This window comes from Conger conger, chromosome 7 (assembly GCF_963514075.1).
Source record: "Conger conger chromosome 7, fConCon1.1, whole genome shotgun sequence".
Classification (NCBI taxonomy): Eukaryota; Metazoa; Chordata; class Actinopteri; order Anguilliformes; family Congridae; genus Conger; species Conger conger.
This window is the reverse complement of record NC_083766.1, coordinates 7916186-7930721: the sequence shown is the minus strand read 5'-3', so window position 1 is coordinate 7930721 and position 14536 is coordinate 7916186. Positions and strand designations below refer to the sequence as shown.

Sequence of the window (14536 nt, the reverse complement as noted above, 5' to 3'; positions counted from 1 at the left end):
TCATGTGTGGAGCTAATCTCCAGGATTCAAACCCTGAAAATAATTAGTTACATTAAGTAATTTTGACGATAATATGTGCTGGCAGGGGTATGACATAACACTCTTTTCTCCCAAGTATTGCTGTACAAAAAGGAATTTTGGAGGCACAATGCTAATGGCTTAGTTTCCATGGTGACTAGAGGCTGCTGCAGGGGAACCAATAGGTCTGTAATGCTGACTCTACCGAGGTGGGGAACCTCATAATCTCCTTTGTGCACAGTTTGACACCTTATCAGTGCGTCGTGCAAAAATGTTTTTCGTGTTACGTGTTCAAACCTATTTGCCAACAGTGTGAGATACCGTGGTATATTCATAAACTTAATGACTCAATGACCCCCACAAGCTTCTTCGACGAGTCTCTCTATGAGCCGTGCAATATGCATTATCAACCGGTTTGATGACGAACCAAATTGCCGCCAGCCCTTTGCAGTCAGCCATATTCTCGAATGTGTTTTCTGCTCTCAAGCCTCGGTCTTGGATTCGACGCGTCTTTGAGAGAGTCGGACAAGAGAGTGAGTGCTCTGTGCACAAGGACATGGCACCAGAAGAAGTCGTCTGAACTCTCCGACTCCCTCTCTCCCTAGATCCCCTGCCACCGAGATAGCCCGAACCAGATCACGCAGCGCAGTGCCTGCACTCATCCACAGATCCCACTGCTAATGAATTTCACTCTCGGCTCTCCCAGAACATATGGATTCTGAGGCCTCGGCAAACCGAGAAGCATAGCGATCCAATTTTGACACCCACCGGTGTAGTCTGTGTGAATACAATTTCTGATAGTTAGTAAATACATGTCCCTGCTAACCTTTTCCACTTCTCAGTATGAATAGTATTTTTTTTAAAACAGGACTTGTAGACGCTTTATTTGCATATATCTCCGGAAATGTGTTTTCTGTGGAATATAGTGCAGTGTTAATGGGAATGTGTTTATAAATAAAAAGCTGGGTTTCTTTTTTTTTGCCCTGTTTGAAAAAGGGCCATTCAAACAGGCCTAATCCGTTCATTTTGACCAAGAAAGGATATTAAATGGAGGGGATTGGAGTTCTTTATATCCGTCTTAATTTTTCAGGTTAATGGAGGGTAAAGCCCTTAAGGAACACAGAGACTGCTTTCTTACATCATTTCCCAAATTTGTTTTTCAGGCCAGCTAACCGCCTTGGGGATGCCCTCTTCTAGTTTATGTGGCATAACATAGAGGCGCAGGGCAGGGTGGGAGAAACAGGCAGACAGTGAGGGAGAAGGGTTCAGAAAGAACTGCCATGGCTTCAAAATGGAGGGTATTTGGATTCTGTGGTATTGTGGCTGCCTGGTGTACGAAATAGGCCTACACCATTAGAATTAATTGGACAAAAGTTGTTGTGCACAACTATTCAGGGCTTAGATAGGCAGTGCATTAAAGATATATATATTCACAGTGATGTAGCCTATTAACTGACAACATAATAATATTCATTTGAGCACTTGATTGTTTTTTTGTGTTTTTTTTTTAGTTGACAAAATTGTAAGATCCTTAATTAATTAATCTTTTAATTTGATTAATACTGAGACTGGACCCATTCACCAAAATTTGAATTGTTATAATGTATTCATTTAATATGTTCTTTGTTGCTTTAATGTCTTTTTAAGCAAGTGACAATCAAATTCTTCACACAAAGCTAACGAAAGACCAAGTAGTCTTTTTTGGTCTGCTAAATGCACACTTTCTGGCAACTTCATATCAGTGTGAGAGTACCAACCTTTCCTGAATTAAAAACCTTTTTCTAGCACTTCAATTAATCATTTTAATAGGAATGTTTTTTTTTTAACTTCAGATGAACAGATACTATCTTTTTAAGACTGCAGTAAGGATGAAATAGAAAATCCAGCAGGATGTATCAAACAGTGAGATCACCAAATGCATTATTCAGTGCAAGGAAAGGCTTTTTATCAATTTTCTTCTGTTTCTTTCCCCCCCATTTCCCACAAAATGGCTACACGGTGGCGTTTGAAACAATGGCGCAATATTATGAAAAAAATACTTCAGAGAGTATAGCTTTTCCACTTTTGGGCAAAATGGTGGCAGGATATCAATGCTATAAAGTTTTGACATGTTAACAAATGTCTGTAATGCTAGATAGTGTTTTACATGAGCAAATGCAGACTGTGTCTAGTTTGCTGTTCTATGAGCACCTCAGAGGGCAATGTCAGCCCAACTCACTGATAGTAGTAGCAGCTGTGATGAGGCTGTTTGCCGAATCAATTGTTTTTTTAATGAAGACAATGGGGAGCCAGTTTGTTAGGCTTTTTGGGGGCTTTTGGTGGCCTAAATATTTCAGTCACCCAGGTGGGGGCTACACATTGGTGGAAGTTTCCCCCTCATCGCAAGTGTCAGGAAAAGCGCTATGTAAATGTAATGAACTAACTATCTATAGTTAGTATAGATAGGCATTTACATAGTTGCAAATCCTCAGATGACTGCCTGCAGTCTGTGAACCATAGATGCTGGATACCCTCCCTGACGATGCTCTGCCCAGCCATGTACTGCAGCCATTTTCTGTGTTGCTGTTTGTTTCCGGGGCATTTTGCCTTCATTCCTTTCTTCAGCTTGTGAAATTCACGTTGGTTCAGTTTGTGTGATTGCCTTGGCCAGTCAAGCGCATTACATTTTTTTGGCCCTGATAAACTCCATGGTTGCTTTCGCAATATCTTCGGGGCCATTGTTCTGCTGCAAGGTGATGCACCTTCCAATGACCTTTGAGACATTAATGCGATTTTTCTGTACAGAAGTCATCACCCTGCTGCTGCTGTCAGCAGTTACATCATCAATGAAGACAAGCGAGACAGCTCCAGGGGTAGCCCCCTGACATGCCCTACATCTGTAACACTACCTCCACCAACACTTTCCTATTTCTATCAATGAATACTCATCTGAAGTACAGTCTGCACTTCAACCTCTTGTCATTGTTTTATTTCAAATCCGATGTGCCAGAGTACTGAGCCAAAATAATCAAAACTGTCCCAGTACTTTTGCATTTAACTGTATATACAACTCTATGTGTGCAAATATTTAATCAGGCAATCATTTGGCAGCAACAAAATGCATAAAAGCACGTTGATGGTCAAGAGGTTCGGTTATTGTTAGACTAAACATCAGAATGAGGAAGAAATGTGATCCAAGTGATTTTGACTGTGCAATGATTGTTGGTGTAAGCAATTGCGATTTGAGTATCCCAGGAAGTGCTGATCTCCTGGGATTTCCATGCACCACCGTCTCTAGAGTTTACTGAGAATGGTGTGAAGAACAAAAACACATCCAGTGAGCAGAAGTTCTGTGGCTGAAATGCCTTGTTAACGAGAGAGGTCAGAGGGGAAGGGCCAGACTGGTTAAAGCTGACAGGAAGGTGACAGTAACGCAAATAACCACACATTACAACGGTGGTATGCAGTAGAGCATCTCTGAACACATCGAACATTGTATTGTGGATGGGGATGGGGCTACAGCTGCAGAAAACCAACTTGTCAAAGGGAGAAGTCTAATAAATACCTAATACAGTGGCAGTGGAGTGTATATAGTATGTGGGGTGCCATTTAAGGTAGAGAAATAAAAAATATCACAGAAAGAGAAGGAAAGGTGAGAATTAAGAAGAGAAGTGAAAATTAACTGTTAAAATGCTCCTAAGAGGTTCTGGGAGCTTGCTGCTAATGACAGAGCTGTACAGAGCGACACATATCCCTGATTGTTTTTCACCATGCAGCAGCTGTTGACATTTGGTATTATTATTATTAATTTGCATGGCAGGAGCTTTTTTTCCTCAGGTTGGCTTGGACGGCTTACATTCCTGCATTATGTGTTTATAATTACCCGCCCGGCCGCCACACTGCTGCTGTGGGAAAGAGGGAAAACGTAGTGCCGGGGAAACGCATGGGCCGTCAGTGGGAAACAATACGATGAAGGGGTTGAGCTTCTCTCCGCCTCGCTGCGGAGAGAGCACCTGCAGCGGTGCGTATATCTCAGCTCCTCTCCTCCTCCTCTCCTCCTCCGGGAGTCCTGTGGGAGTCCTGCTCAGGCAACGGAAATGTCCGTGAACTGAAAAAAAAAAACGAAAAAAAAAAAAACGACCTGCACAACTTCAGCTTGTTTACCCTGTTGCCCTTGGATGTTGACAGAGGCGCGCGATAAACCCGCGCTTTCACAAAGGCCCTGTCACCGTAGAGTGTGAAACACCGCCGCCGGGGCCAGAGCGACCACCCGGAGGAGCCCAGGCGCACACGGACGGGTGGATCGTCACCACCGGGCCTCACGGAGCGGGGGAGTCCTGTCTCAACAGCTCCGTTTCCCCCTCTGTTGTTGTCAACACTGCGGTATCCTTGCCATATTAATTAAACTTTTTATTTTTTTTATTTTTTCTGAATTTATCTTGATGAAGATGAAGCGGGTAACGGCGTATTTAATAATTCTAAGCTCTGCGAGTCGCTTCCGATACAGCGATCCCTGCTAAGCGAATTAATTGTGAAATAATTGTGCTTAAGTATCCCGTTTTTATTAGCCTTTTTAGGTTTCTTTCTGGCAATTCAATTCAGTCCCCCTAGTTGTAAGATAGATATCCTAACCTCTATCAACTCATTTGTCAGTTGCCGGTCTAAAACCTGTACCAATATTGCGGTTAAGAAAGGCGTGTTCCCAGTCGATTGTGCAGCCACTGGGGGCACACCATTAGCTAATAGGTAGCGGGGCACCAGGCACACTCACGGCAGTTCAGAGAGACGCTGAAGAGCTCCTCAGCGATTCCCGAGCGTCTCTCTCCGTGAAGACGCTCGCCGGAAGAGCTCGCCTCATTCCTGAAACATTTCTGAATAATTGCTTTCGCCCTGCTGCGGGGCAGGGTAAGCGTCGAGTCAGATAGGATTCCACGGGTTATTGCTTCATTATCATTACCCCCAAATACCCACCAGGCGCCTACAGACCGCCGGAGCTCACGGCTAAGAGGCGCGCCTCTGCTCCCATCAGCTCCAGCTCGCCTGAAACGGTGTACGGCCGCAGAGTCGGAAGATACTGTAGTCACCGATACAGGTGCGGATGCGCGAGAGGAAGGAATGTGCTTACGCCCCAGTGCTCCCTGTGTGGGAGAGCATAAAGGGAGCTGACCTCTTTGAGCTCAGTGTCGTAAAGGAAGCTTGTCCACTGCCGGCACTGCAGAGCGTTGCGTCCTCCATCCACCGGGGGGGGGGGCATTAGCGGATGTGTTGTGAAAAACGAATGTCAGGAGGAGGAAGAGGAGAGGGGAACACCTCACCGAAGCACTTTTGTCAGCGGAGCCGTTCCAGTGGCTGGGTCTGGCTGCGAAAACACCACTTTCAGAATGAGTGAGCCCTGCCGTTGGGCCTGTTCTCCCTTGCCCCCGATGCTCTTCAGTCCTGCAGAGGAATTAGGTCTGAATGAATAAAACGGCAGCTGTCTATGCCAGTGTTTAACAACACCCAAGGACATTGCCTTTAGCACATATCCAAGAAAAAAATCCTCGATGAACCCCAGCGACAGAGCTTATTTGGTCATATCAATCACACTCTAAGCAAATGGCCAATATGAGGTCTATTTCAACAAGATAAATCAAAGGCCACCCAGAGAAAGTCTTTATTTCAGATCGCTGTCTATTCCAAATAATATATAATATGTAATATAAACCAAATGTTGTGTTTTGGTTATTGTTAAAGTGAATTTCGAAGTGAATTTTCTGATTAATAATAGATGAAAATCCCCAGTCTGGTTATTGTTCCCTCAAAGCTCAGAGAATATTTTGTTTGGATATTGTCTGCCATAACTACTCAGAATCCTGCATGTAGGCTGTTAGTTGTGTTCCCCTGTGCGCAAATTGCTTTGTCAATCTCAGCATAACCTGGCCTTTCTTTCCTGAAAAAATATCTCAAATGCTTGCCAATAATGGCTTTATGCATCACTTTTTGAATGTCACCATGTGGACACTTCAAAATGTAAAAAAAATAAAAAAACACCTGCTCACCTTACTTCACTTTTCTTTGTTTAATGTGAGATTTTTCCAGAATTAATTTTTACTGTAACTCAATTCAAACAGAACTCTCGGAAAGTGTCAGGTCAGGTCTTGTGAAAGCCCGCCACGTTCTGTACAACCTGAAACCCGACCGTGTGAGCTGACCGTCTGTGTACGAAACGGAATCCGTGTGACACTTTGACCGCTGACTTGACCCCTCACCTTTGTGCTTGTTTCAGAAAGCCGACCTGGCTGTAGCAGGACTGACCATCACTGCAGAGAGGGAGAAGGTCATCGATTTCTCCAAGCCCTTCATGAGCCTGGGCATCAGCATCCTGTACAGAGTTCACCTGGTGAGGAGCGGGATGGGCCGGGGCGGAGTGCGGAGGGGTGGGCCAGGGGACCGCGGGCTATGCGGTGACACGACCACATGATAAACGAGCTGCTCTCAGTCCCAATTCTGGCCCCTATCTAATGTTAACCTCTACCAAACTCACACCAGTAACACCCAGGACAATGCCAGGGGAGGCACTGGAAATCCAATAGCTCTTTATTTTTTAAGGTCAGCGAATCATTAATCAAAGCCTTTCTCTCCAAAACCAGAGGCAACTCGTCCATCTCTCTATCAGCGCATTGGTCTGACAGAATGGCTTTGGCTCACCGTGCACAAACATTAATGTAACGCCCCAATGGAGCATTCCCTTAGCCCCCCAACACACACACACGCACACACACACACTCGGCAACCTTTAACTAACACTGTTCTGTTGAGTGAGGCACTAATAGATATCACTGTGTGCTGCATCGATGGTGGAACAGCAGGGAGAATCGATTGAAGCAGGCGTGGCGTTAACTGGTATTGCCCCTGCAGCTGCTCTTAGTGCTCTAAGTATATTACATTACATGTTACATTACATTACTTGTTATGTTACATTGCTTGTCGTATGTGGGACCATGCAACAAACACAGACAGTCATTCCAACCCACCACACATCTGCCAACCAACGCACACAACTATCTAACCTGCCACACATCTGCAAACTAACACACACAACTCTCTAACCTGCCACACACAACTAACACACACAACTCTCGAACCTGCCACACACCTGCAAACCAACACACACAACTCTCAAACCTGCCACACATCTGCAAACCAACACAACACAACTCTCCAACCTGCCACACACAACTAACACACACAACTCTCTAACCCAACACACATCTGCAAACCAACGCACACAACTCTCAAACCTGCCACACATCTGCAAACCTGCCACACACAATTCTCCGACCTCCCGCACACAACCAACACACACAATTCTCCGACCTCCCACACACAACTAACAAGCACAACTCTGTTACATCCACGCCAAACTCCCACACATCTGCAAACTACACTACGCAGATCGGTCACATCACCTCTAAATTGGAAACTGTAATCTATTTTGCTTCCACCGAGCTCTGGCATCACACCGCTTTATTGCTTGCGATTACACTGGATTAGTTTCAATGTCCAATAATGGCAGGCCTGTCTTTTAATAAAGCATCCCTGCTGTGCGCTGTGTGTCAGACTTCAAATGATTCCAGCCCTTCTCCCCCCATACACCGCCCCCTCCAGTCAGCAGCAACTGACTGCTGGACTAAAGTTCAGGGGCCGTGCAGCTAATGACCTGTACTGAAAAAGTATCCCCTGGCCTCAAACAGCATGTACACATACCCTGCTTCCAAGGAGTGTGTGTGTGTGTGCGGTGTGTGTGTGTGCGTGTGTGTGTGTCTGTGTCTGTGTGTGTGAGTGTGTGTGTGTGTGCGGTGTGTGAGTGCGTCAGACACAGGAGGGAGCTGTATGGCTTCAGGGCATGCTTCTCGTAGCTCTTACCTCCAGGGCATGGAAGAGAGCTGCTGGTCCTCAAAACACACACGCCTTTCTTCTCTGCAGCTGGGATAAAAATAGGTGTGTACAGTCAGTCTAGTTGAGGCGATGATATTTGCACCTTCACTGGGTGGAGTGTGTTCTGTTGGGCCCATTAAGAAGTGAGCAGGAATGGAAAAATCAGTTGGTCCACATTGGCGAAAGGGTGATTGTTTGTTTGATTGATTGATTGATTGATTGATTGATTGATTGAATGACTAACAACCAAGGAGCATGGTTAATGCTGTTCACCCAGAAAAGAGCATATTTCACAGTGTGTCACTTTCATGATTACAAAGGACATGTCGCCTTTTAATTTTGTTACGCTAAATAAAGGCTTTCTTGATCCCATGGAATTGTTAGACCCAGAATATACCAGATAATTACAGCACAGGTTGAGAAGGAACAGACTACAGCGAAGATAAAGTTGGAAAGATAGAATCCGACCTCCTTACGATACTTTTTTCACCGATGGCTGACCTCCCATACAACGGCGGCATAGGCTAGGTGAGTGTAGCATGTTGGTGGATCGGAGATGAAAACAGCTGTGCTACAAGCTCGCAGCACAGACGAGAGGCACACGGCCAAGAACTCTGCAGCTGATCTTAGATCTGATTAGAATCAGAAACATCATTTGTACTTTTATTGCCTTTGAAACGAAATTTAAATGAAAAAAAAACCCAGCATGAGATGGGTTTTAAGAGAAAAATGACAATGCGAAATGACACTTCAAGTGTTTGACAAGTAGTATCGCCAGATTTCTCAGGCCTAACAAGGGACGTCGCCATCAAAACAAGCCCAAACAACTGGATAGGATTTCATGATTGCAAAGTTGAATACTACAACCTAGAGTCCTTGAACAATAGTAGACAAGCCATAAATGTGGAAAAACTGGTTCCTTGTTACATTTGCATGCAAACGAGTGACCAGATGAAAAACCAACTGCAAACCAATGACTTCCTTTTTTCGCTTTGGAAAAAACAAGTGCAAAGTCACATATTAGCGGGCAACTCTGTCTACAGGTAGCCTATGTTCTGTGCTGTTCCTCAGGTAGTGTCCTATGGTTACAATATCTGTTGTTCAGCGAGTACCCTGTTGCTGAATATCTTGGTATTGATGTTTAGAGTCAATGTCAATGTCTTGCCTTCAATGTATTTGGAGTTTGGAAATATTACCGGTGATGCACTGCTATAGACATTGTCATTTGCTCAGGTTTTTCCTGGAATTTTGCCCCTGTTGTGCAGTTGCATATCTGATTAATGTGCTTATACTGACGGTTATTGTTTTGGCTGTGGTCCAGCCTATTGGAGCATGCTTGTACAGCCTTATAGGAGTTCTAAAAATACATTTTTAACCGATTAATTGATTGAATTTTGCCAGTTAACCGAACCATGAAAATACTGAAAATGCCCATCCCTAGTACCTACATTAACAAAAGATCAATACTGAGTGTTTTAGTGTTTAGGTGAGGCTAAAAGGTTTCAATGTTTCAGCATATGAAGTTACTGAATTACATTTATATGCAACTTTTTCACCAACAGGGCAAAATAAGAGCAGAATCCCTCTCTATTAAAAAGTATATTGTTTATACTTTTGACTTTATTGCATTGGGTTTATGTTATCAATGTTATCTCAGGGGTCCTCACTCTTGGTCCTGGAGAGGCGCAGGGTGTGCTGGCTTTCATTATAACTCAGCACATAATTGATCAATGAAAGCAATTGCACAGTTAACTCACATCGCCCTGATTCTTGGGTCTGAATCGGTTGCTTATTTTAAGGTGAAAACAAAAACCAGCCACACCCTGCAGTTCTCCAGGACCAGGAGTGAGAACCGCTGAATTAAGTGGTGTGGTGAGGCTTTAGGGGTCCACAACCCTGATCCTGGAGAGCCAGGAGATCTGCTGGTTTTTTGTTTTAACCTTAACCCATTCATGTCCTTACTGGAAGTTTTTTTTATTATTATTCCTTTGGTACACATGACAAGCAACATGAGCTGATCACAAATCTGTAGAAATGTTCAATATCGGCCAATGTATGGGGCTACAACATGGGTTTATCTTAACATACTGCTTTTTATTCATTAATCAAGGGTTTCTTCCTCCACAAAACGTAATGACCTCTTTGGTGATTTTTCCATAACATACTATTTTTAGTATTAAGTCTTTAGTCAAGTATGGGTTAAAATGAACACCTAATTCGACCACAAGCAACCAGATAAAGTGAGATAACTGTATCATTCCTGCAATTGGTGAATTAACTGCAGAGTAATAACGAAAGCCAGCAGAGACCGTGGCTCTCTGGAAGCAGGGTTTCAGAGCCTTGCTTTAGAGCAGTGATTCTCAAGTTCAACTCCCTAACACGTTAATACTTTTTAATTAGTGGTAATGTGAGGAATTGTTTACTCTCTTGAGCCACATTAGGTTAGAAGTAGCCGTGTATTCACATTGTGGTATATTGCAAACAGTTGCAAAAAGTGAGGCAAAAAAAAGTGTTAATTGCTGAAATTAAAAGCGGAGGTACAATATAGCAGACTAAGATCATTCCTATTTCTGGCATGATGTCACCGGAGGACCAAACTTGAGAACCACTGCTTCAGAGATATATAGAGGTTTGTAAGACTACCATCAGCGCATAACTGGTAGGGCGACCTGTAGCGTAGTGGTTAAGGTAAATGACTGGGACACGCAAGGTCCGGGGTTCTAATCCCGGGGTAGCCTCCATAAGATCTGCGCAGACATCAGGCCCTTGAGCAAGGACCTTAACCCTGCATTGCACCAGGGGAGGATTGTCTCCTGCTTAGTCTAATCAACTGTATGTCACTCTGGATAAGAGCATCTGCCAAATGCCAATAATGTAATGCAATGTAATAACATCAATTCAGTGAAGAAAGCAGGATGCTGAAAGTTTTTCATATTTTCTCCTTGTCTAAAATAGTCAAATTAAAATTACGTTGAGTGAAGATCACATAGTTGTATGTGTTACTCAAAATTGTAATTTAGCACAATGTCTGGGGATTCACTGAATAATGATGTGAGTAGAAAGAGATGCATATAATCTACTGAAACACATCTTCTGCTTAAGTCCTTTGTTCAAGTGTAGAACAACAGTGCCTCACTTGGGAATGGAGCCTGCAACCTCTACAAGCCCCATTATACTGTGCTGCTATGCCTCATTCTGCAGTAGGGTGATATTGCTTGCCGTTGCGTGTCGGTGTCAGTCGGCGTGGTGCTTTGGACGTGCTGATGTGGTCTCATATGAAAGTGCTTCTGAGGCGTATTCCTGCCACCAGCGAGACCTGTCACAGCCTCGTCATACGCTTTCATCAGCCGGCTGAGGCACGGTGCGATTGAGATCACAGCAGCAGACGTGGGTTTTCTAGCCGCATCATTACTCGCCTCCAAAATATACATTTACGTGTATTTATGAATAAATAAATGTCTACATAAATAAATCTATCGAGAATTACAGAAATAAATGTAGAATTAGACACAAAAATAAAATGTCTCTTACGCGCAGACAGGCAACCTGTGCTGAGCTTTGAGAACCTTCCTTTAACACGGAAACTCGAAATCTCGTGTGAAAAAAATGACACCGCATATCAAATGTCCCAGGCATACAGTATGAGCTGAAAATACAACAGCTTCTTTGGTGAGAAATGTCTGCTCTTTGGCTGAATGAAATATAAAGCATTATATAATTTAATGGCATTGGCAGGCACAATCTACACAGAGGCACAGCACTCAAACATAGTAAAATGGGGTTTCTCTGGAAGGCTGACTATTGATGTGAAATGCTGTGGATGGCATTACGAGACTTTAACACCATCTAGCTTTCTGCACCTTTAGCAGTAATACAGAAAAGATGCTGGCATTTTGTGTGTGCCTGATGCACTTACGCACGTACACATACACACACACACACACACACACACACACACACACACACCCACACACAATGTTGCATATGAGACAATCCTGAAAAAAATTTGAAAGCATAAGATTTAATTCCTGTGAGACTCCCAACAATTGGGCAGTGGAGAAATGTGAATGACAGTCATGTGACCAAGGCTCAGAGCAAAGAAGACAGAGCATCCAGCTCTGAAAATAATCTGGGTGGAAAACTTCCCTTTAAACAGACAATTAGTATCGATAATCGATTGATAATTGTATTACTTTCCTTTATTAACAATAGAGCAATTAATTTACCGAATATGGAATTCCATCAGATAGTCAGTTCTCCTGAATGAAGCTATTTAGGTGAATAATCCACAAAATGGTGCACCCATATGACATTATTTAAAACTGTGGGTACATCATGGACTCGTGTTCTTCCTGCTCATACTTGGAGTATGTTCATGGCACAGATCTGAAATGCACAGATTATGTCATTTTTAACAAGCTTTAAGTGCAGGTTTCGCCTTTGTTGCAGGTTGTGCTCAAAGCTAGTGTAGTAATTACCAGAATGATGAGTTTTTTTCTTTGAGCACTGTACATTCAGTGAGCACGTTATTAGGTATTTATTAGACTTATTTTTTAGACTTATTAAGTCTTCTGCTGCTGTAGCCTATCCGTTGTGAGTTCAGAGATGCTCTTCTGCATACCACTGTTGTAATGTGTAGTTATTTGCGGTTACTGCCACCTTCCTGTCAGCTTTGACCAGTCTGGCCCTTCCCTTCTGACCTCTCTCATTAGCAAGGCATTTTTGCCCACAGAACTGCTACTCACTGGATATTTTTTATTGTTCACACCATTCTCTGCAAACTCTAGAGACTGTTGTGTTGTGAAAATCCCAGGAGATCAGAGGTTTCTGAGATACTCAAATCACCCTGTCTGGCACCAACAATCATGTCAAGTCACTTAAATCACATTTCTTCTCCATTCTGACATTTGGTCTGAAAAACAGGTGAACCACTTGACCACGTCTGCATGCTTTTATGCATTTAGTTGCTGCCGCACGATTGACTGATAAAATATTTATATTAACAAGCTAGCATACAGGTATACCTATTAAAGTGATCACTGAGTGTATATACTTAATGACTAAAATATATTATTCTATGTTGAACCTATCATGTAATCACCCTAACATGGTGTGAAAAAATAAGATATTAGCTGCCAATGGATTATTCAGATCCTTGGCCAAGTTGTTAATCACGGAAAGTGAGTGAAAACAGGTTGAAACCTTTTCCACCCCATCTATTTTCAGCTCAGCAAGCGCCACTGTGTGAACCCACAGTTGGAGGCTGTGGGCTTGAAAGTATAAGATATTGTTTGAATTCAGAGCCAGCGCATAACATTGCAGATTGTGTGCATCGTCTCAGTTAGATATATCATCCACCAAAATAGGCAAAATAGATTCACTCTTACAGCTTTTTTTTTTGTGTGTGTGCTTTATTTTATTCCAAGTTGCCTCTAGGGAAAGAAAAGGGAAATTTGACACCATCGTATCTTCTGCAGGGCTATCTTTCTTTGCCCTTTCTTATCCTCACAGGCGTAAATAATTTGTATGACGTTGTTTAATGTTGCTTTTGGGGATTTAATATTTTATATAATGTTTTTATACCATCTAACTATCTTAACAGTACCGTGTTCCCTTTGGGAATAATTCATCCCTTATGGTTAAATCTACTGCTACTTAAATCCATCAATATTGATATGTGAAGCATAATGGAACAATTCATTAACAGTGCTATCTACTAAATATGAACTTGATTAACTCTTTGACTATATGGCTGAGTGACTTATCGACTTATTGATTGATTAATCGACTGACTGACCATACAATCCTCTCAGCAGAGTGAATGGTTGCACAATGACACACGGAGGGCTTCTTTTGCTAGCGGGTAAAAGCTACCATTGTCACGCCAGAGTAGGTGTGCCACCTCTTTCAGTCGGAAGTATGGGGGCTGTGCACATTCCTGCAAATGTGCACAGGAATGATCCCGCTGTCTGCTACCTGGACTTTCAGCTGCCAGGATGGTAGACCTTGTGTTCTTCAATTCCCAATATACCAATATGGTCATGCATCGGGGCTAACAAAAACAGTAAGTATATCGTCATCTTGGCCGAATGGTGGATCAATTAACCGCTTCCAAGAATTACACGCCAGTCTGGTATGCTTTATCTCTAGATCTGATATGTCCATTAAATACCAGGTCACCTTGCATTGCCTCAGGCTGTTGCTATATCTGATATGCCCTGAAAGAGGACTCAGTGGTCAGTGGTTTATTCACGGGAAAATGATCAATACGTAGCCACATACTTTTCAGTTCGTGTAACACAATAGCAATGGAAAGTCGATACACATTTCTGAAAGGAAACATAAATAACCATGGAAGAGTTGGTTTTATTTTTTACTGAGCACAATAAGCTGAATATCCCTTCATTGTGAAAACACATGTTCTGGCTTTTACCGCCGTTATTGGCTGTGAGGGGAATGAAAGGTCAGGTCAGTTGCCTGGGAGATGCTCATTCGGTGTCCTCAGGGAAGTGGGAGTGTTAGTTTCCGCTGTGACCAACATTGGTCTCACCCTGTGGTTTTCCGCTTTGTTTTGACGGTTGAAAATAAGGTTTTGTTTACCGCTCGGGGTGAGGGAGAGGCC

The 14536-nt window shown here is 43.1% G+C and overlaps 1 protein-coding gene across 1 annotated transcript in view; it reads left to right on the top strand.

Annotated features, from left to right (window-relative positions):
• Nucleotides 1-14536, top strand: part of LOC133132519 (glutamate receptor ionotropic, kainate 4-like) — a 192702-nt gene that overhangs the window by 164908 nt on the left and 13258 nt on the right. The window contains exon 14 of the mRNA XM_061247979.1: nt 6263-6376. Within this exon, the coding sequence (XP_061103963.1) occupies nt 6263-6376 (114 nt within the window). The remainder of the gene's footprint in view (nt 1-6262; nt 6377-14536) is intronic.